Here is a 25,673-nt window from a genome sequence, read left to right as displayed (position 1 = left end):
TAGCTCTAGAGTTTAGAGCATATGGTGTAGGTTTATTTGATTGTATAAACTAACCGTTTAATTATAGAAGGAAAGCCTAAAAGGTGTGTTTTTTACCAATTTTCATAAGTAGCTTGTTGAAAATATGTAGATTATCGTTTATTTAATACGTGCATTAGAAAAAAAAGTTTTAAAGTGGCAGAGATCATTAAGGTTATATTTCTCTTCATTAGATTGTGATTATTATTATTCCCTTGAAATGGGATTTTTTTACTGACAAAAGATTCTTGCCAGGGGAAGAAGAAGTGGTGAAAAGTTGACTATATCAAAAAGAACTTTATTGACACTAATTGAACTCACTTTGAAATTTTCGAGGCTCTAGCTTATTATGGAGGGGCTGTAGAGATGAAAGTCTTCCTCAAAACTCCCCATAACTCCCCATAAATCGTTCTAGGGTTTATCAAAGGGAGTTAGAATAAATACTACCACTTGTATGAAATTAGACCAATAAGATCACGAAAATTGATACCTTTAACAGGTATTTCATTGACAGTAATTAAATCTAGACAGAAATATACACACACAAAAATGGATATCCCGAAAAATCCCCATAAATCGTTCTAGGGTCTATAAAAGGGAGTTAGAATAAAGCCTACCATTCGTATGAAATTAGACCAATAAGGTCTCTAAAAGATTGCTTTACATAGTCGATACATTTTGCATTTTAATATTTAAATAAACTAATGATAAAATTTTTATTAATTTCTTTTTTTCTTTTTTACAGGTGAGTAAATATTTTTAACAAATAATTTAGAAGACATAAAATACGTAAGTAATAAATAAATAGTTTAAACTTTAAAGTGATTTGAACCATAAAATAAATAAACCATCTTTTGACCACAAAATAAATTGACCGTGCAATTATATTATCAACTTACATCAAAAACTTAAGCAAAATAAAAGGCTATATCCTTTAACATTATATTCAATAAATTAAAACTTTCTTAAGTTATGACATGTTAAGAAAAAGACGTTATATTTTTCCATCTCTGGGGGAATTCGCTTAGCTAACGCAGCTCCTGTGCTACGAATTTTTTTTAATGTTGAAGTAGATATAAAATGATATGAATGTAAAGTGATCTTTGTGATAGTTTTGAAGTTCGAAAACGATAAATTCATTTTTAATTTTGAAACTATATTAATATCCTTAATTACCTTAGACAAATTCAAGGAAACTTCATTCATTACAAGTGAAATTTACAAAAGTTAAAAAACTCCCGACAAATGCGATTTATTTCTTGTAAACCGATTTTGGAAACTTTGTTGTAAAATGTTCTAAATCGAGCCGATTCGACCGTTTAGGGTCTAGGATGCTACTGAGAAACACATAGGCGCACAGATAAACATTTTAAACTAATAACACTCCTTCTGAAATCAATATCAAAGTGATGGTCAAGGGCATCAGATGAGATGAAAAGGATACTGAGAGAGCTATCTATCATTTATTGGGACACATTTTTGGAAATATTTTAATTGAAATTGAAATATTTGAGTTGACTTTGTTCTTTTAAATTATTGTTTTAAATTACCTAATTATTGGACCATTTCACTTTTCGAAATGAATTGAACCAGGTTTATTTGACCATTAATTTCCATAGTAATTATCTATATGCCATGTCGTTTCCAATCTGAATCGATTTTGAAGATCATCGCCAATTTTTTAGTTTTTTTTCGGGTACGAAAACCTAAGCTCGCACTTGAAACATAGCTAAGAATACTCTTCGTTAAATAACCTTTCTAATAAAACCAAACAAATTAAAATCGGGTCATCCGTTCAGGCGCTACGATGCCACAGACAGACAAACACACAGATACACACACACACAGCGGTCAAACTTATAAAACCCCATTTTTTTAGTCCGGTGGTTAAAAACAAACATACAAACAAATACATTATTTCTATAATATTAGATTTATAGAGGTAAAGAAAAACGTAATTCATAGAAAATTGAAAACAACAATATTTATTATGAATGGTCCCACACATGAACATTGGAATCCAAGCATGGTGTAGAATTTAATGAATAATAAATGCTTTCAACTAATTTATTCATCAATATTAGTACAAATGCAAATTTCAATTGCACATAGTAAATATTAAATGTAAGGTCATTATTATATGAAGTTCACTTAATTTAGATTACTTATTATTATACCATGTATGTATGTATTATATATCATAGTATAGTAATTTTAGTCCCAAGTTTGTAACGCTTAAAAATATTGATGCTACGAACAAAATTTTGATATAGGTGTTCATAAAATCACATAATTATTTCATTTCTGGTTGTCTGTCTGTCAATACGATAACTCAACGACGAAAAGAGATACCAAGCTGAAATTTTTATAGCGTGCTCAGGACGTAAAAAGTGAGGTCGAGTACGTAAATGAGTAACATGAGTCAATTGGGTCTTGAGTCCGTAGGACCTATCTTGTTCACCGTAAGAGATAGAACAAAAGTTTAATTGTAAAAAATGTTTCTTATAAAAAAATAAACAATTTTTGTTTGAAACATTTTTGTAAACATCACTGTTTACCTGCGAGGGCGCTATGTATTATATGGTAATATCAGTTATGTATGTGTGACATGTTTGTATGTGTAATGTGACAGATGAATAAACACTTTTTATACTTGGTATTTCAATAATTAACTCAATCAATTGTTTGTTTTCATTTGTTATGACTATAGTTACATTTTCAGTTCTGCTTGCCTATATGTATATTTATGCATTCATTTATCATTCATTCAAAAATAATTTATACGAATTAATAAAATTAATCCATGGATAATAATAATCATCATTATCATTTACATTCTTTATAAATAAAATGTATTTAAGTGGCCCTCAAGGATTGCAAATTATTCATTTTCTCACATAAATTTCACACGCAGGATATGCGTTATTATTTCATATTCATTTTAATAATATTTATTTTTATTATATGTAATTTTGTATGTATTTGATGTGTGGATTGTAATGAGTGATTCATTCAATGGTACTTTTTTCAAAAAAGAAAAATATACAAGTGAAATTTACAAAAAAAAAAACTCCGACAAATTTTTCGGCTACGGTAACCTTAAATCGCACTTGAAACATATCTAAGAAGACTCTCCATTAAATTACCGGTTTCCTTAAAGCCTTTTTCAAATTGATTCGATTTTGAACATTATCGCCAATTTTTTTTTCGTGTACGGAACCCTAAACGTGCACTTGAAACCTAGCTTAGAACATTCTCCATTGAATTTCTTTTCAAACGAAACAAGAAAAATCAAAATCGATTCATTCGTTTCAGAGCTACGACGCCACAGACAGACACACACTCATAGCGGCCAAACTAATAACATCCCTTTAAAGTCTATTTTTAGTTTTTTTTAGTCTAGCTTAAACGTAACTGTCAATGACGACTATCGTTCGATGACAACGGTCTATTTGTTTCCTGAAATTGATGCCTATGATCTCCAGGACATTTAGTACTAACAATACGGCGCCACGGGGGTTAAATAAAGTCCAAAGTCTAAATAGTCTGTAGGATGGAGCAACTGGCAGCCAACATTAACATGCCAAATACCACTTAAAATGGTCGAATGCATCTTCGAAAACTAAGACTGCATAGTAGACCATGGTAACCGCAGTTTCGGCCAATATTTGAACGATATAATTTAAAAGAGATAAACAATAATGCTTGTTTTGTATGATAAAGAGGAAAGTACTTCCAAATGAATCATCCATTACTCTAAATAGGAAGGAAAAAGATTATAACACATATACAGAAAAATTATTTACAGACAAATTATTTAACAAATTGCAAAATTATGGTTAAATATCTTTTTTTAATACTCTATTTCCATAACATTAATCATTCCTTAATTTTACTTACTTTGAATGGGGAAATCGCTTTGAAGCTGATTATCTCGCGATCCAAACGACAAAAAATTCTGAAACTTCGAGATCTCACAGCTTACATTATTTTGATGCTGTCGACAAGTCCGTCCATATTCTGGAAATACCTGAAATATGTTCGAGCTAGGTAGATTAGGTAAGCTAGCAGGATTATTTCTCAAATTTTCAACTTTGATGATGAATTTTGTTTTAACTTGATGTAGTAAGACGGAAATTAAGAATACAATTTTTCGATATTTGGCTTAATTTTCGAAAGAATGAAGACTGAATATAATTACACCGAAATTTTCAATCTTCGATATTTCGAAGTTCTAATTCATTTTAATATACGTTGATATATATTTCATATATACAGGGTGTGAAAATAGAAGAAGATAGTCTGAGTATACGATAAGCACCAAGAAAAATAATAAGCCTTGCTTGAAAAGTGTTTTATCTTAATATTTAAGCCAGTTTAACATTATTATTAAAGCCAGTTATGTCGGCTATATTTAGTGCTTATTTTAGTTTATTCCTTTTATTCTGTTTGATCAACACATGTGATTCATTCATAGTTTAGTCTCATCAAGGTTCTATTCGACAGGAAACTGTATTCAATCGAATACCGATGATTCAAACAATATTAAAATATTCATTATAATTTATTAACATTTCTAAAATATTTTCTAAGCGAATATAATATAAAAAAAATTAATTATATTGAAATTCTTTAAATTGTTGAATTAATTCATTTGCAAACCTTTTTTACATCAATAATCACATTTATACATATAATTAATGTAGTTATAAACTAATCACACGCAAAGTAGCTATACTATAACTAGCGGCTACAAAGACTTTTAGTCCGTTATATAAAATGTGATCATCATTATGAAATGAATCAGATTATTAAGTATTCTACAAAAAATTCAACATGTACGAGATTTGGCTTTCAAAGACCAGATCAATTACTTTTCAATTAAGTAAATGATTGCATATTTTGATACATTCTAGCAAAGTTTACTTACGCCCACGAGAAAAGTAGTACTTTTCTCATTCAGTATGCGTGAGAAAAATTGTTCATTACCGCCCTAGTGTGATAATGAATTCATACCCGCTATAGGGCTATAATGAATTCAGTTACTATTATACTAAACGAAAAATTGCAAAAAAAAACTTTTTTATCTCCAATTTCCATAAAACTTAATATATAAGGTAATTTTGACCCAAAAAGTACACAAATTGGGTGTATTTGTTGACTGGTCGAATAGATTTTGAGATACGGACTAAAATCGATAGAAATATTGCGATATCTCAGAAACTGTGCATCCAATCATTAAATTAACCCGACTTTTATACTTTTTGGATCAAAATTACCCCATTCACCGAGTTTCATCAAATTCCAAAAGTGAATTTTTTTTGCGTTTTCTCGATTTTTTCGAAGGGGTACCCCTTAAAAAAATTGCAAAAAAAACGAGAAATTTTTTTAATCTCCAATCTCGATAAAACTCAATATATAAGGTAATTTTGACCCAAAAAGTACAAAAATCGGGTGTATTTGATGACTGGTCGAATAGTTTTTGAGATACGGACTAAAATCGATGCCAAGATTGATGATATCATGACATTTTTGTTTTACGGGTCGAAACTAATAACTTTTAACATGAATGTTAAGAATTACATTTAAAATTAACAAAGTACTTTGTTGTAGGCGGTCATTCATTCTTCCTGTACTTCTTAATTGATTTATTTATAATTGAACAGATTTATATATTAAATTATACTGAAGACATTATGTATGATATTACATTAGAAAGGGTCTTTGTGAGTTGAGCATGCAAATGGCAATCGTATTCAAATACAGTCATGTACTATTTTATTGAATTATAAATTGAATAAATGGCTCACAAAAATACTCCACTTTGAAATGAAAAACCGTACGAGAAAGATCAGATATAGATTAATTAATATACGACAGTCTCTTTCCTTCTGTTTGTCTTTGGATAGAAGAATGTCATTGTGTATTTGCGCCACTAGTCCAAATCGAAAAAAAAAAATTGAATACTTGAAGAAACGGCGAACAAAATCGATAAACTTGGAACCTGTTGATTTACTGTATGTATTTATTATATACAGGATTGTTCAAGCTATACGACTCGGAAGATTATGGCTAAACGGCTTGATTTTAACCAAATTGTCTTTCAGGAATATATGGAGGGATGTACATTTTAAATTATTTTCAGAATATACAGAGTGACCAGAAACGTGGAATGTATAAAAGTTTTTTTTTTTTTTTTTTTTTTTTTTTTTTTAACGGAACATTTGTTTATTATTTCATTTTCAGGTTCTACGATCAAAATAAATGTGTTTTTCATAGGTTTACCTCACTTTAATTAAGTTCATGGTTTTTGAAATATTCTGTATTTTCTGAAATTATATGGGCAATTTTAATGTATAATTTCACAAAATTTATATCAGTTTTTCAAACTAAATTTAACTTGAAGTCTGCTAATCGATTGAGTTTCTTGTCACAACTGTTATTAATTGAATTACGTATGCAGGCTGTCCCAAAATTATTACTAAAGAGTTAAAAGTTTTTAGCGATAATAACTTGTTTAATTTAAATACAACACAAGCTTTATGTCAACAGCAAATGTAAATTTTAACTGTTAACTATCAAATACCATCAACCACGTATCAATACCTTCAATATAATAATAATAATGGGGTTTAACCTCCGTTTCTCTGACATATACGCCAATAACAGAGGCCACCCACATCATTATTTGTTAATCTTTATTTATTCATTTACAAACATATTTTACAATTACATTTTTGATGTGTGTGGAGTCGGTTACTACGTTCTTATCTAAGCGACGACAATGTGATCAATTCTACAGCCCCCATTTATTATATATTGTTCACACTGCCGCTGCCTGGATTCGAACCCGCAACCAAAGTCTAAGTGGACAAACGATCGGAAGACTAGCGCTCGCCCACTTAGGCTCTGTCAATATCAAACTCTCCAATATCAAACTGTGTTCGTGTTCATGACAAACGCACATTTCAGAATCGAACTGATTTTAACAGATTAAACTAAATTTAAATTTTAACAGAGTTAAAATATAGAGTTTTTCTAGCATTAAAGTTCCATAAGGGTGTGGATAAGTTTGAAACCACTCTGTAATATATTATACAACTATCTATTTTAATAACTGTTTTAAATTGATGAAATCAAGATAAATATTAAGTGTTATAAAATTAAATTAGGATATATAGCTAATGGAAATGATACTTATTAATATTACTTGTAGTACCTACACCCTAATTTCATCAATTAAAATATAAGTAGACTTATTGAATTATTTTCTATCATTAGAGAGAAAGTATCTACATAAGAATGGATATCTATTTATTTGCTTCGAAAGTAGTAACTAAAGGTTTATATTCACAATGAACCGTTGGAGTGCATGAAATCCTTTTTTTTTTATTTAGTATACAGAGTTACTATAAAATATTGAATTTATTTAGAAGCCCTGTAGTTCCAAAATTGTAAGGTGTACCTGATTGTCGCATTAACCAATCGAAATAACGAATTTGTGTTCGTTTACTTCCTCTAAACTATAATATTGATTTCGGTATGGCTTTTACCCTCATTTAGCCAGAATTTTCTAGTTTGTTCGAAGCTTGTGCGAATTAAAAAATAACTAAACTGATTATAGGGGGAGTACTGACGAGAGAGCTAGAGATTGTGGGTTGAATTCTTGTTCAAATGCCCATTTCTTCTTACAAGAATGCAATCAAAAATACTATCTTCGTTTTTAAAAGCATTACTTATAATATATAATTTAATAAATAAAGTTATATAATTTAATAAATATATAAATTTTTTAATAATAAATAAATGATCATATTTTTTCTTTTTTTAAATTAATTGTTTTTCCAATATGATATATATTTTATCAAGGTAAAAGTTCTATAGAAATTATATGAGAACGAAGAACGTACAAGTAAGTTATAGATATTATCTGTGGATGATTTAACAATTTAACTATACGATAAATGTTTATTGCATTTTTTTTATTGTATATTGAGAGATTATCATTTCATGACTTATTTTTTGTTCTACAGTTCAGGTAATAATCTACTAAATACCTAATAAATTAAAAAATGAAATAATACATAACAGATGTCATATTGATTTAAAAATATAGAGTGTTTGATAATTCTATGCAAAGATTGAAGGACGTTATACTTGGATTGATTTGCCAACATATTTGATCAATAATCCGTCCGGGTGAAGATATGAAGATAGAAAAAGTTTCAACCACTAGTATGTAATCCTACTAAATTTGGGTCATTCTTTTCAGCTATGATATCAATTTTTTGCTAGCTATCACTTATTTGCTTCATTCCGGGACCAGGACTCCACTTTCTTGAAACCTATTAGAGCTAGGTTAATTTTGATCATAAATTTGAAAACTATGGCCCAAATTTAGTAGGATTACATAGTTGATTTAACAAAATTGGATAAAACTTGAATGTCATAGAGCAAAATTTAATTTTTTGGATTCTGATGACGTCATAAAGTTAAAAAAATTCGATTTTTTTGATAAAATTTGATCCGATCTTATTGGAATTTTTTTTGAAACCCACTAATTTTGGGTCATTCTTTTCAACTGTGAAGTCAGTGTTTCACTAGCTATCACTCATGGGCTTAATTCCGGGACCAGGATTCCATATTCTTAAAACCTATTAGCGCTAGGGTAATTTTGAAAAGTATGACCCAAATTTAGTCGGATTACATACTTTATTTATCGAAATTGGATAAAACTGGGGTGTGATAGAGCAAAATTAAATTTTTTGAATTCTGATGACGTCACAAAGTTGAAAAATTCGATTTTTTGAGAACACAGGAAAATTTGATGCGATCTGACTGGAATTTTTTTTGAAACTCACTAATTTTGGGTCATTCTTTCCAGCTGTGTTGTCAATTTTTTGCTAGCTATCACTTATGTGCTTAATTCCGAAATCAGGACTTCACATTATTGAAACCTATTAGAGCTAGGTTTGAATAAATTTAAAAAGTTTATAAATTATGTACCGACTCTTTAAGGTAAAAAGACACGATTATGGCAACTCTCCTCTATTTTGCCTTCCATATGATTCCCTATGAGGCGCAACCTAAATACTTGCCACCGGCGCTATGTATCCTCGTTACGGCCCTGCTAATATGTATTCTATAGTCCCCGTATGAATGAACATACATTTGTCTTTTAGCATTTTTATAAAATAAAAAATGTAATATACTTTTTATCAGCTTTTTATCATAAAGAAAGATAAAATTTATATGCTTTACAAAAGTTGAATTTCATTATATTTTCTTATTTTTTTCTACAACTTGTTAGATTAACTCTTTCCTTGACCTCTTTAAAGAAAACTATATATCAAATTTAGGTATATAAAACAGTAAATGTAGCTTATATTATGTCCCCAAATGAATGTAATTTGAACAGTAAATGTTTTTTAAAATATTAATAAATAGTAGGTATGGAATATATTTTTTGTTCAATAGTTCTATCAATTATTTTAATTTATTAAAACAATTCACAAAATTATGGTGTAATTTTCGTGAAAATATGATTTTCTGTATAATTAAATTTAATGAGTAGGTATGCATATATTATTTAGATTGAATTTCTTATTACTCTGAATATTATTTATTTATCGATTTTTACTATTTATTTCAATTTTGAAATCCTTGAAATAAAAAGTGACGTTATGATAAAAAATGACAAGAAGTTTGCTTAAAATTTGTTTTGTATACTAACTACATGTTATCAGAAATTAGTTAAATTCCATATTTTTAAAATTTTCCAACAACATGTGTTTTCGAAGTGGACATGAGTTTTCAATGAGAATTCAATTTCATCTTCATGCGTCTAATTTGGTGACCATATACGTCTTTGGTGTTCCTTATTTTTAACCCCCGAATTAAAAAAAGGGGTGTTATAAGTTTAACCGTTTTGTGTGTGTGTCTGTCTGTGGCATCGTAGCGGATAAACAGATGAACCGATTTTAATTTTTTTGATTCATTTGAAAGGTAATTTAACGGAAAGTGTTCTCTATGTTTCATAGTGAGAGCTTAGAGTTTTGAAGGCGAAAAAATTAAAAAATTGGCGAAAATCTTCAAAATCGATTCAGTTTGGAAAAGGCATGGCATATAATTTTAACATATAAATAATTACTATGGAAATGAATGATCAAATAAACCAGACTCAAGTCATTTCGAAAAGTGAAATGGTAAAATAATTAGGTAATTCAAAACAATAATTAAAGAACAAAGTCAACTCAAATATTTCAATTTCAATTAAAATATTTCCAAAAATTTGTCCCAAAAATTAAAGCTCTCTAAGTATCTTTTCATCTCATCTTATGTCCTTGACCATCTTTATCTGTGCGTCTGTGTGTTTCTCAGTGGAATCGTAGCCCTTAAACCATCGAACCGACTTGATTGAGAACATTTTATATTTAAGTTTCCAAAAATCGGTTTACAAAGAATAAATCGCATTTGTCGGGGGTTTTTTAAATTTTGTAAATTTCACTTGTGTTTCATAATAAAATTATCAAATGTTTTGCTAAGATACCAAATTTAATTTTTTATCATAAATTATCATCGTACTTTCAACGCTATTATACATAAAATATAATTTTTGTTATTTTTCAACAAAAGTAATAAATTTTATTTGTTCATTTTTTTCAAGAACACGACATAATTTTTTTTTTTGTTAAAATATTGTTATCATTTATTTATAGGTGTATTAGTTATTTATCACATGTATGCTATATAGGTACGTTTATGTACTTTTACACCTATTTAAACATAATATAATTCATTTAATAATTATGTTAATGGTAATGTTACTTCATATATATCAGTCATTTTCAAAAACACTTCAAGTGTTAAACATATTAATTACTATGTATATAAAGATTAATTAGTACTTTTATAGATATACTGGGTGATCCGAGTATAGTATCTATCTGTGAAATCTGAAATAAAATAAATAATTAAAAAAAAATAAAAAACCCGACTGTGTTAAATAAAATCTGAAAATAAAGAAACAAGTCCAGTAGTTTACATAGAGTTGGTCAAGATTTTAATGGGCCCCGACAAGTCCAGTAGTTTACATAGTGACTTTAACAGTCGGGGCTCATTATTGGAAAGATTTTAGTTGGTCTAGATTTTAATGGGCCCCGACTGTTAAAGTGGTTACGTAAACTACTGCATTTGTTTCTTTCAGATTGTATTTAACACAGTCGGGTTTTGATTTTTTTTTTATTACTTATTTTATTTTTGAGTTTTTAATGGCCCCGCACTAAAAAAACCCTCTTATTATACTATATTAAAACTTTGAAATCAATTTATTATTCATACTTAAATTTAAACATATAACTTTTATATAATTTTGTAATCTCCTTTTAATTTCCTTTATTTTGATACCCCTTTCAATAGTTAATTCTTTTTATTAATGTATTACCTTTTCGCTCAAAAAATCCGCTATTTTGTTTTCTTTTTTCCAACACCTATTTAAGAACACTTGAGTTTAAATATACCTTAAATGTTGAAATTCATTGAGCCGTTTGGAAGATACGAGGTAAAAAAAAAGTTACAAATAAATATACATAATTACATACATTCATACATACATACAAGATACGGGCGAAAAACATAACCACTCCTTGACAATCGGTTAAGTCAACTCAAATATTTAAAATCAATTTAAATATTTCCAAAAATTTGTCCTAAAAAATGATAGCTCTCTAAGTATCCTTTTCATCTCATCTGATGTCCTTGACCATCATTTTAATATTGAATTCCGAAGGAGGGTTATAAGTTTAAAGTGTTTATCTGCGCGTCTGTTTGTTTCCTAGTTTCATCGTAGCCCCTAAACGGTCGAACCGACTCCATTGAGAACATTTTATAGCTTAGTTTCCAAAAATCGGTTTACAAGGAATTAATGCATTTGTCGGAGGTTTTTATATTTTGTAAATTTCCCTGGTACTTCACTTGAATGAATGTAGGATGTCCTGAAATTATGCAAGTTAAATTTAAATCACTTCCTGGTTTCCAATTGAGCTCCATTCGAGAATGCATATGAAAATTGAATGACAATGCATTTTTATGATAAGTATGCCTTGATTTTCCCATCGCTTCCACCATATTTAGAAAATATTAAGTAGAAAATAATTTTTCATCACTCGTAAGAAAATACGCTACGAATCGTCCATGATATTCTAAATTGGGCGCCCATCTTTGACAAATAGTCAATTGTGAGTGATTCATAAGAAAAACTATTTTTTACTTTTAGTACAAATAAAAGCTTGTCGGTAAAAAAAGTATTTTTTATTTAAATTTTTGGTGCACCTTGTATGTGTCTATTTTGTACATGTATCTATGGATAGATTCAGTTTTTGCAAATATAGATAGATATGTGTATTATCTACTTTACTTACTGTTTGTTAGCTTTACACTCTAGCAATTTATATTTTATAATATCAAATGTGTGTAACAACTGTATATAAATTAGTGATGTGCCGGATCGGCAAGAATGTATAATTTTATTTGATGTCTGCTCAAACTGAATCAGACAGAAATATAGTAAAAAATTAAGGTTTGTTTTCTTTAAGCAGACTTGTATGTTATGATATGCGTCGAGCACTTCTAAACGATGAATATACTCGTACAATTTAAAAGGGTCGAATTATTGTTATTTTAATTTTTAACTTCTTTTATTTGGTATGAAAAAATCATACAAAATATCCGTATGAGATCCGCTAAAAAATGAAACGGATACCGATCTTTTATTTATGGCAGGTATTCAAGAAAACGGATACGGGTATCTGATACATCACTAATATGAATAAACGACATCAGAATATAAAGGCTATTTTACACACTGGAGAAAATAATTGTTGTCCGAATAATTACGAAAAAGTTAATCGGGGTTTGTCGTGTGTTGCATGAGCCAATTTTCCGTCGAACTCTTGGGTGTTCAACTTCTCGAGCGCTTGGAAAGTATGGGCAGAAAATAATACATTAGATTAATGTATTTATTAAAATCTAGTAACTAATTTCTGTCTTTATGACTAGATATATGTATATATAGAGTATTTATACAATTCTAATTGTCATGTTATTTAAGATTGAGTTTTGTGTTGTAAGATTAAATTTTGTTCAAGTAATTTATTCGTATTATGTATTATTTTATACTTGTGCGAAATCGGTGCGAATCCTCCTTAATTTTTCACTATTTGATAAATACACAAATTGGAAATGCTAAGCTTGCTAGCGTAAATCTTGGTTTGCCAGCTCCTGCATAAGCCTTAACCGAAACTAATGAACCAAGTTGGTTCTTAATTAGTAAAAATTTTTTCTTTTAATGGGAGTTCAAAAAATCGCGTCAACCAAGACTTTCAACTGGCAGTAAACATATGTTATGGTTCAGATCCCAGATGTGCCAAATCCGTTTAATAAATATACTTTCAAATATGTTTTAATTAAATCGATCCATGTAAAAACTAGGCACGGTGTGACCAAAAAAAAAAAAGGCGAAATTAAATGTCCAGACTTCATTTAACTTGTGACATCCAATATTGACCCAGTGCTTAACCTTCTACACCTAAGTTTTCATGACTCTAAGTTTTCAAAGAAATTAAATTGCTACAGTAATTTAAGTGCTAATAATATACATACATTTAGAGTTTACAAATAGTTATTAAAATTGTTTTGAATATTTCATGAAACTTGTTTTGATGGTGTATCAACATCTTTACACTTGTTAATTAAGAACTTGTAAATCGAATGGTTATCTTCTGTAATGTTTGTTTTAGAATTTCTCTATATATACCATATGAATAATGTATTTAGAAAATTTTCTACCCATGAGATTATATTATTACTAGAGTGATGCCCACCCGCTTCGCTGAGTTTAAAAGCAAGATTGCTCTCGCTTATCCTCTTTCTATAACACTCGAAATAATGGTAAGGATTGTTTTACACAGGTAAAATATATGTATGGTTTTCTATTTTTTTAAATGTATAATAGTCGTAATTATTCATTGAGTATATCAGAAATTGAGTATTATGGTAATGTCAAATTAAATTAATTTAAATTTTTTTTTTTTTTTTATTAATATAACTTTATAAATTATATCTCATGTGTTATTATCTAAAGTGTGAGCTATATTGCTGTACAGTTTCATTAAAAACCATTTGCTTGTTTTAGCGTGAAAGTGTAACAAACAAACAAACATACAAACAAACAAACAAACAAACAAACAAACATGAATACTTTCGCATTGATAATATATAGAGATTCTGTAATATAGTGTACAATGTTTCTCAATAACCATTTTTTTTTCTTCATAGATGTATTTTACCTTATAGATAAATAATTTTGTTGAATAGATTTTTTAAACTGTTAATATGATAATGAAATTTTTCAATCATGAAAATTAATTTTTAAAGTTAAAAATATCAAGTTTTAGCATTCGATATGTTATGCTTGAACAATTACTTTTACGAGAGTGTGCTTTTTACCTTTGTAAGAATTGAATGTTGTCTTTAAAGCTGTAAGGTATGTTCTGCTCGGAGGCTCTACTTTGCAATATTTGTCAAAAACATAACCATTTAGGTCCAAATCTTATGCCAGACATATACAAGAGGAAGTTCAGAAATTACAAAACGAAAGCTATTATAGAGAAATATTATTTACCATTTTTAAAATCATCGCTTTTCTTATAAAATAATTAGTAATTAATCTGGGCAGTTGAATGTGTAGCCTATAAGGATAGCTTCCACATAAACGAATTCATTCTAAAGCTTTTAAAAAATACCTTGTGTGTCACGTTACGGAATGAAACTGGGCTCCTAAACTATAAGTGGATTTTAATTTATCAAAATTTTGTTTTTTTTTACCCAAGTTACTTACCATTTAGAATTCTGTCAGTGTAGTATAAAATGTCCTACTAACATCAATTATTGTATTGTGTGTTTATAAAAGATTTTTGGGTTATAAGTTGTCGACATATTGTAAGTGTAGGCGTTAGACATGTGTGTAATAAATAAATGTAGGTTTTCTATGGAGGAAGGATAACGTTGGGAAGACGCCATACTACCTCCATGTATAAAATGAAATTAATAGAAGTTGGATATATCTATATGGCCATGTTTTCCAATTGAAAATTCAATGGCGAGTTTTTAATGTATCATTGAGTTTCAAACTTCCATGAAATTCTGAGATTATAAAAATACCATTTGTAGGCATTGCATTGGTCTGAATAGATGAATGAGGAATGAATGGTTAAACGGAGGTTAAATTCGTAAATGAGTCGTCGGATTCATATCTAAAATCGAAATTTCATGAAAGTATTCCGTTTTTTCTGTTGTTAAATCTTATGTAACTCAATGTGCCTAATTTATATTAAATTTGCAAGACTTAATGATTTTTTCCTGAATCTTCAGCCTACACAAGCCTCCTACCAAACTTTTTACTTTTCTAGCTCTTAGGAACTACGCTATAATCAAAATTTTATGAACATGCTAAGTTTTTGATTTCAAAACTAATTTTACTGTTAGTAATCAGATATATAGGTTTATACTTAATAAAATTGAAATTTTCGTAATATTGATGAAAAGCTAGAGGAACAGTACAGCTTTGACCTAATTAAACCGTTGAATATAACTATAATTTGTAACTAAAAAAACAGATAAATTCCCTTTTTTACTCATCAGATAGGTTTTATTTCTCAAAGCCTTTATTTCTCTGAAGAAAAGTATTTTTTGTGACACTGAGTATACATAAATTAATAGTCATAAAATCATAAATGTATTTTCTTTTGCTAAGTAAAAAATTTTTTCCCCAACATTATAATTTTTACATAGAGGTTAAACAAAAAACTAAACTAGCAAATACAGGAATTGAGTTTAAATAAAAGCTTTTTATCAATGAACCGATATTCCTAGAATTATACGTAAATGGAAATAAATACACTGGAAAAGAAGCAAGAAAACTATGTGATTGTTTTAAAATTGGAAAAAATTTTTATATTCAAATTCAATGTGTGTGGATGGAAAATCTAGTAAAATCTAAACAGATTACCAATAAAATAAGAAAGTTGTCGATTTAAGAAAGGCGTTTTCAATTATACAAAATTTTTTTGACTAAGATGGTACCTACAATTTTACAGCAATAATTATCAACAAAAAATTAAAAAAATTTGAGTTATATCAGTTCAATGAAAATATTTATCACCAACAAAATTGAAAAAATAAATTTTACTACCATTTAAGTATCATATTTCTTACGATACTGATATTTTAGTTCAAAATCGTTGTGCGTTTTATGCGTTAAGTACGAACGCCAAGGCAATTTTATACTTGTGGTTGAAATTATTTGTACTTTATTTTCAACTTTGATGAATTTTGTTATAACTTCATGAATGAAGACGAAAAATAGGGATACAATTTTTCGATATCTACCTTGGTTTCTCGAAATATTTTAAAGCTAAATAATTCATCAAAATTTTCGATATTTTGAAAATTACTCGATATATCAAAAACTTTTCGTCTTATATTGTCGAATTATAAAATTTTTTACAAAATTGAAAAAACAATTTTTTCTTTTAAATAGTTGTTTTTTTTTTTTAAATTTCCACTGACTAGTTTTGGAGAAATCTATAAAAACATATCATACCATAAAACCAATGTTAAATATGCCTGATCCAGACTTAGTCCAACTTCATATAATATATAATCAAGCTTTTTATTTAAAATTGCTTTTATGCTCATAATACATCTTTAAATCAATACAAATGTAATTTAATAAATTATAAATATTTTTATACGGAGGAAATTGTCACAGAAATGAATTTTACAATACTAATTTTATTAATTATTTTGTTTTTTTTTTTATTTGCAGGTAAGTGACAAAATGCTGCAAAAAAAAAATTAAAGCATGGAAATATTGGGTATTGTAAAAGTTATTTATAAAGCATTCCTGTTTTAAATTCTCGTAAATGTTATACCGATTAAAATAGTTTTTATTCTTTTTTCAAACTTTCATGGCTGGCATCGCTAGAAATGACTTTATTATTATTATTCAACTTAGTTACAGGCAATTTTATGCACGTGTAAGGTTTGAAATTTACTAAGAAATAATTTCTAAGATAAGGATTTGTTTTCTGAGATACCAAGCCTAAGACTGTCATATTATTGGATTATCTATAGGTGGTTTTTCTATGCAGTTTCTAATATAGGTATTCGTTAACTTAAATTCATTTAACGTGTTTCATTAGAAAATTTTAATACCATATAGAATTGGATTATCAATAATTAGTAAATTTTCATATAATTTATCTAATTATTTAATTATAGAGATACTAACTATTCAAGAGGGAATTTTGTTTAACTCCACAAATTTTCATCATTTACTAAAACATTTGATTCATTTTAAAATATAAGCTTACTCATTGAAATATGATATTAACAGTTCGGCAAGTAATACTTGTTAGGTACACATTTCGGATAAGTTACATTTTTTTTTAAATATAGCAAAACGATAGAAAATAGTTAATTTTCATATCGCTAAGCCAAAATTAAATGTTTTAAATTAAGGTATTGGTCTTGGTACAATATTGTAAAAATAGTGTACTACATCATGCAGCAGTGGTATGTACGTATAGATATGCTTAGCACACTCAAATAAGTATTAATTTTAACATGCTTTTAACTCGACTGTCCATTTATCACGTATTCTGTATGATAATATCATGATAATAAAGATCTGTAATTCTGTATATAATAGACATCTCTCTTAAACTACTTATACTCTAAATATAATTGTTTCTGTTATACAAAAATTTAAATAACTTTGAGTGACTATATCTCAAGAATGAAGCGGTCAATAGTTTTGGTTTTTTTTTAAACTCACACGCACAAATTCATGAATGTTCAGTTAGTTTTTTGAAAATATCTTAAACCTAGTTTTTTTCTGGAATTAAAAAACTTGTTAAAAACACAACAGAACGCAACCTTTCCTATGCTCTCCATGTTGAGTATCCGAACTTTAATTGTATTTAATTCGAGTTAGAGACGGTCAATCGACTTCGTTTACGACTACGTATTATTATATTCCTAATAAGTATACACAAGTTTAGAATTTTCTGTCGATATGCCCATAGCAAGACAACTACCTTAAGCAACGATAAGACTCAATAATGTTCCAGATAAAACTTGTATATAGGTAGTATTTGAAGATTTTTATTTAATAAGAATGATTATAAGTGGGAACGCAAGTTAATGCATAAATAATATAAATAATACATAATTGTCTTTTTTACTCATACGTACCCATCAATTACAGTTTTTCAAACATATCTGTTCATAACAGAACCACCACCTACCTTTATCATTTATTTTTTAATGTTTATTTATTAAACTACATCCAATTACAATCAATTTCATTATATTGCGTGAAAGGAAAGTAGGTTGCGTGAAGACGGTAAATGGACTAGGGGGGGCGGCTGTAAAGGGGGATACTGAAGAAAACCTCCACAAACATGGTACTTCGTTACTAATTATATAACGACTGCCTCTGTTGGGAATCGATGTCGTAACTTCACAGCTCCAAGCTTAACATAGTAGTACGTGTTGAACTTCCAAGCGATTTGTGTATTAAACATATTTTACACAAAAGTGAACTTATTTACAAAGCACACAACTTTCAAAATTTATTTCAACAAAACCTGATATATTTTTGATAAGAAACAACTTTCTTATTTAAAGTATTCTTTATCTATAGTTTATTAACGTGACTTGCTTTTAAAACGACCCTGAAAGTTAATCAATGCCATCATAAAAATTTAGCTAACCATAAGAAATATTTCTCATAGTTTAATTTTAACAGTTATCAAAAAAAAAAAAAAAAAAATACAATCTGTTAAGAAACCTTAAGTTGGATTTTCTTAGTGTTAAAAAATACCTTCATAAGGAAAACCTACGGAAGAAACCTTTTCCTTATCAGCTAAGATAGATTTTACATACAAATATTACTTGCTGATATTAATATTTTCCTCTTGATAATAGATATTTTTTCCCACATATACATATAGGTATAAAGGCCGTGTACTTATTTTGCAACAATTCAATTTGTTTGAACGTATTCTTTAGGTCTAGCAATACTAAGAAAATATGATGAGAAAGCTGCCTTTTTAGCGAATCCGGCAAATTTTAATTGCCTCTTCATCTTAAAATTGATGAACATCCGTTTATTTTCTATTCTAAGAAGATAATCGACTGTCGGAGCTTCTCAACTTTCACTATTCATCAAATCGAATTTAAAAATTTTTCTGAATAATGACAATTTTTTTTTTGTCTGGCCATAATTGAAATTGGGAGCCGGTAATCATCATTTGAGAATATAAAAAAGCAGATATTTATGAATTTTGTGTTGGAGGATTTATTAAAATTTTCCCGTTTTATATCTTGAAAAGAGCAGCTCTGTCAATATCCCTTGCTTAGTGCTGTTAGACTACTTAAAGCAGGCGTGGGCGAGTTATTTAAATCAAAGCCACCATTGTTATAAGTTTATTGCGTGCCATAAAGTTTATTGTGTGTCTTTATACAAACCCGTATTGCTTGCTCATAGAGGAGGAAGCGAGAAAGGTGTCATGTCTCTAGTACCTATCTCAGTTTCTCTAATAGTAATGAGATAGGTAGAAAAAAAATGTTGTCTCTGTCTTACTCGTATTGTTGGTTGACACTGGTTAGGGTATCACTGTCTTACTCGTATGATAGAGACAGAAGTCTGAGTGGCTTCTCTAAGCCACGTTTGCTCATGGATGACTTAAAGACTACGCTCCCATAAATTTTTTACCTATAGCAAATAAGTCCAAAAAAGGTGCACTAGCTTTATATCTAATAGCGATATTTTTGTATCCCAAATTCATTTTAAGATAAAAGCTGAACATTATAATTTTATATTACTCACCCAGTAGACTACTCAGTACCAGTATTGCTTCTAGTACATCGGATCGTATTATATTTAGTAAGTGAGTTTATAGTCAATACACAGTGGAATATTTTCTGTTTGAGTAATATTTTGTGTGAACAAATATTCTATTACTCTAATAGTATGTATATAAATATAAATCCCTATGCTCTCGATATCTCTATTTCTCTCTTTCACTCTTCATATATTTTGTTATTTAGTAAATATACAACACAAAATTTATATCTAGTTTATTAATAATATTATATTGATCAAATATTGAAATCTGAGCAAAAGTTTTGGAACTTGGGTAAAAGAAAATACTATTATTATATTACTAGCGAATCTACTTTCACGATTCACCTACATAAATCATTGAAAATCAGTTCAGTCAAAATGCATAACTTTTATTATGTGGGTGGTTGGTTTATTGTTTGAAAACTTTTATATATTGAGATGGAATTTTAATAAAGTTAGTTTTAATTAACCATGACAAATTAGAATAAAATAATTAAATATTAATTTAGTTCTTAACTATGTAATTATACTTATAAAATATCTTACACCCACTATTGAAATCTATACAAACTGTTAACTTTCATGTTAATTTGTAGATTAGATTAGAAGAAATTTTTCCTCAGCTGCCCATGTCTATATGAAACCAAAAGATTAAAGTTCACATATAACACCGATGATGGAATGTTTTTTTTTTTGAACACGGTGGTATTAAAAAAATTTACAGCCGTTATTAACAATCTTCACTGTTATCAACAATGATTTAAGTAAATTTTTTTCTCTTCAACAAAAAGAGTTGTATGGATATGTTTGGTCTATCAATTAATTTTCTCAAAATATTCTCAAAAACCGATTATCTGCAACAAATATAATATTCCATCTCTAGACAATGTATCGAAGACTATGGCATTGTACTAACGTGTAAAAAAAAAAAATCTTAGTACCAGAGCTGCGTTAGCTAAGCGATTTCCCTCTTAGGAAATTAAAAACTAATGATACATTTTTCTTAAAATCGAATAGCATTCTTAAGTTTTCAAGAACTTTATATAGTGAGTTTTATCGACAGTGGATATAGAAAAAACTTATAGATTTTTTGTAATTTTTTTAAGGTTTTTTTACTTTGGAATTTGATGAAATTCGATGGATGGGGTAATTTTGATCCAAAAAGTATAAAAATCGGGTTAATTTATCGATTGGATACAGAGTTTCTGAGATATCGCAATATTTGGATCGATTTTAGTCCGTATCTCAAAAACTATTCGACCAGTGATCAAATGCAACTGATTTTTGTACTTTCTGGGTCAAAATCACCTTAGATACTAAGTTTTATCGATTTTAGAGAAAAAAATTTCTCTATGAAATGTTATCTGCGCTTCCACCAGATATATGAATTATTTATATTATAAATTGCCTCACTTTTTACGACCTGAGCACGTTGTAAAAATTTCAACTTGATATCTTTTTTCGTTTTTGAGTTATCGTGATGACAGACGTACAGACAGACTAACAGACGGACAATTGGAAATGAACTAATTAGGTGATTTTATGAACACCCATACCAAAATTTTGTTCGTAGAATCAATATTTTTAAGCATTACAAACTTGGGACTAAACTTAATATACTATGTATATTTCATATATAAATAGTATAAAAAGTAAAATGGTATCATTGTGATGACATAAAACCTTGGATTTTGATAAAACAAATAAGAGTACAATATTTTAACGATAGAAATACATATTTTATGGCTTATTTAATGTACTAATTATTTATTTATAGGTGTCATTTTTTTTTCAATTTTTCGGCAAATATAATTACGTTCTTGTTAAAAAATCAATGCTTACATTATTTAATTTTGTTAAATAGTGAATACAATTAACTACATTTAATTTATTACCATTTTGTCAAGGATTACATAAAAAATATTCTATATAAATGGTTACCAAATAAACGAAAAGATTTTAGTTCTGATAAAAATTTAGTAAATAGTGCGTAATTTTATTTTATTTTATTTTTTTATATAAAATTATTTAATTTGTGTTTAAAGTATATATCGAATATATATTCTATTTAACCAAGTAAAGTGGATAAATTGGGAAAAAATTCAATTTAAAAAGTTCTTGTGTATTATCGAAATCTTTCAATTTAAGAAAAACGAAACTTATAAAACTTATTTTACACAAAAATAAAAAAAAAAGAAATTGATCGAAAAAATCAATTTACCGACAATAATATATTTATAAATTGAAAATAGTGCAAACTAATGATTTTTGAAAGTGATTTTTTTTTCCATAAAATTTGCGTATTCACACTTTTATTCAATAATAATTTGCATGAAAATAAACTAATTTTACTTTTTATATGTAATATTTATTTAATTAATCGCTAGATATTTTAGTCATTTTGCATAAATTAAAAATTGTTACGTTTGAATAAATAATTAAACGCACGGATAATAAATTTAATTTGCTACATTCAAAAGTAAATTTTACCTTCGACAAAGTGAAAAACGCGTTTTTCCATTTATAACTTGAAAGTTCTAAGCCACGTTTCGGAACCGATGGGTCTCCAAGGATGTGTAAAAATTTTTCTGACATACTCTTCCCAAATTGCTGTTACACACAATATTAACCATAAACAAATAGAAAAAGCCGTGGGTAGGATCTGATGCGACCCTTGAGATCACCCGATCCGCCAGGGACCGATATCGTTAAAATTGATTATATAATATAATTTTGACCCAAAAAATACAAAAATTGGGTTTATTTAATGATTGGATGCGTGGCTTTTGAGATATTATCCAAAATTGGATATAAAGAGCGATTTTCTCAGAAACTATGCATCCAATCGATATATACATCCGATTTGTGTGTTTTTCGGTTCAAATTACCTTATATACAGAGTTTTATCGAAATCGGAAACAAAAATTTTTTCCCGATTTTTTGCAATTTTCTTAAGGGGTACCCCTTTAAAAAATCGGGAAAAAATTTTTGTTTCCGATTTCGATAAAACTCTGTATATAAGGTAATTTGAACCGAAAAACACACAAATCGGATGTATATATCGATTGGATGCATAGTTTCTGAGAAAATCGCTCTTTATATCCAATTTTGGATAATATCTCAAAAGCCACGCATCCAATCATTAAATAAACCCAATTTTTGCCTTCGATATCGTTAAAATTCATTATTTAAGGTAATTTTGACCCAAAAAATACAAAAATCGGGTTTATTTAATGATTGGATGCGTGGCTTTTCAGATATAATCCAAAATTGGACACAAAGAGCGATTTTTTCAGAAACTATGCATCCAATCGATATTTACATCCGGTTTTTGTGTGTTTTGGGTCAAAATTACCTTATATACAGAGTTTTGTCGAAATCGGAAACAAAAATTTTCTCCCGATTTTTTCTAGAACTACATTTTTTAATTTGTGAAAAAACTCTGATGTATTTGAGAAGAGAGTTTCGGTTATACATACGTTTAGAAGGTTTCATAAAACATATCATAATAAATACCACGGGGAAAATGTTTTTAAACATATGCGTTTAACTAGAATACATACACCTACTTTCAATGGAATGATCTTTTTTTCTCGAAAAAACATTCTATTTATAGCCATAATATACTAATATTTCAATTTCAAGAAATATAAGACGATTCTTTACATTAAAAACAGAATTTAATGTACCATATTAAATAATTTTCAAAAAAACAAAATTGAACATTGTATATTTTCAACTAAGTACTTATCGAGAGATTAATGTGAAAAGAAATATTCTAAGACATAGTTTACGAATCATAAAATAAAAATACACACACTAGAAATATTTTCTATGGAAATACATTACAGCAAACCAGACCAATTATTTTAAATTTCAAAATTATCTGTAATAGAAAAATGCTGTCGCAAAAAAAGCAGACGAGTCAGAAGTCGTTTCACATATCGAATAATTGTATCATTTTTCTTAGAAGAACTGTAATTTGATACATTAAAAGCAAGAATCTTTATTACGATTATCTTCATCACAATACAAGAAAAAAATGAAAAAGTGATCGTTGATACGAGTAATACAGATAACCCTAGCGAAAGAAAAGGAATTAATTGAATTAAGGTGTACAAACAATTTTTGCACAAGCTTTGTGAAGGGCTCAGTAACAAGGGTTTGAAATTCGAAACCGTCCATTGGATATCTTAAATGTTTCTAAAGCAAAAATTTAAAAATAACTCTAGAAACTTGATAATTCTCATCCCTCGAGAAATAAAAAAGGAGTCCTACCCTAGACATACGCGTATTCGAGTTTCACGGTTATCATTCGGTCCCACCTATCACGTAAGTTCGAGTTATTACTATATTTAATTTTTTTGATACAATTGAAATAGGGTATTCTACTATATATGAAAAAGTACCTCAAAATGTTGATTTTGCTAATAAAAAGCCACCAAAAATTTATTTCGAAAAAATACACACGTTTTCTTGCCAAAAACTTAAATTAAATTTTAAACCTTTTTTAAACTGTCAAAAACGCGGGCATCCAATTCAGTGACATAATATCGGCATCGTTATACGAAATAACACAGATAAGTTTGACAGATATATTCATAGACAACTAATTATAATAAATATAAATATTTATTATCCATGGATATATTATACCCAGCTGTCTACACTGAACTAACTGATGGTCTATGATTCATACCGATATGACATCACATCAGGGCTTACCCGCGTTTTAGGTCACGTGATATACAGTTTAAAAATTACGATTTTTAATTTTAATATTATAAAAGAAAAATGTGCTTTTATGACTCGAAATCAGAATATTTAGGTATATTTTTACATAAATTTTATGATCATTAGTTTGCACTAAAACGGCGCTTGTTACAAATAATGCAAAAAATTATTATAATTAAAATATGCCAAAAACTAGTAATTTTGAAATAGATTTTATTATTATCCTTTTTTTTGTTGTTGATATAATACATATAATTTAATAAATTTTTTATTCATAAATTTCCGTTTAGTGTTAAAAAATAAGTAAACAATAATAATTATATGATTAATAATATAAAAAATAAATATGTTTGCAAATATTTTGTCACGAGTCCGTGACTTGATACACTGCTATCCATGTGCTAATAATATTCATATTTGTTGTAAATCTCAGGTGAGAAAATATAGTTTTTTAGTCTGAATTAAAACGATCATACCTACAGTTTGATGTATGTTCTGTCTGAAGCTAGTGATTGTTTATGTTCATCGTCTGTACCTACATGGGTTATGATTTAGTTTTATTATTTTTAATAGGAAGTTATTAATAAATCTCCAACACACTCAATTATTGAAATGACTGAAAGGGCGGGAAATAGTGCTGTTAATAATTCTGAAAAATGTAATTTATCATCAAATAATAATAATAAATACGGGCATGTTGAAATTCGAAGTGATCATAGAAAACGCGCTATTTTGAAGAATGGAATTCCATATCTTATTGTATCAAAGTAAGTTTTTTAATTTTTGTTTTTAAATTAAAAGAAATTGATGTGAATTTGCATTTTTATCCTAAGCTTTAATTTTATCAAATCAAAAAATATTCTCTTTCGTTATTCTTCTTTTTTTTATGCATTGTCATCCACTTTTGAGCTATAGTCCAAATTTCAAGTTTCTAGCTCACCGGGAAGTT

At 28.1% G+C, this 25,673-nt stretch overlaps 1 protein-coding gene across 2 annotated transcripts in view; it reads left to right on the top strand.

Moving 5' to 3' along the window:
* LOC123295169 (sodium- and chloride-dependent GABA transporter ine-like) overlaps positions 1-25,673 on the top strand; it is a 93,173-nt gene that overhangs the window by 34,182 nt on the left and 33,318 nt on the right. Inside the window, exons 1-2 of one of the 2 annotated variants that reach the window (XM_044876411.1) lie at positions 25,111-25,157; positions 25,298-25,491. The exons of the other annotated variant lie outside the window; for it this stretch is intronic. Coding sequence (XP_044732346.1) covers positions 25,337-25,491 — 155 coding nt within the window. The 5' untranslated portion in view covers positions 25,111-25,157; positions 25,298-25,336. Of the gene's footprint in view, positions 1-25,110; positions 25,158-25,297; positions 25,492-25,673 lie in introns of those variants that run through there. 2 annotated transcript variants of the gene reach the window in all.

Source organism: Chrysoperla carnea, chromosome 3 (assembly GCF_905475395.1).
Source record: "Chrysoperla carnea chromosome 3, inChrCarn1.1, whole genome shotgun sequence".
Lineage (NCBI taxonomy): Eukaryota > Metazoa > Arthropoda > Insecta > Neuroptera > Chrysopidae > Chrysoperla > Chrysoperla carnea.
This window is presented reverse-complemented; position numbering and strand designations above follow the sequence as displayed.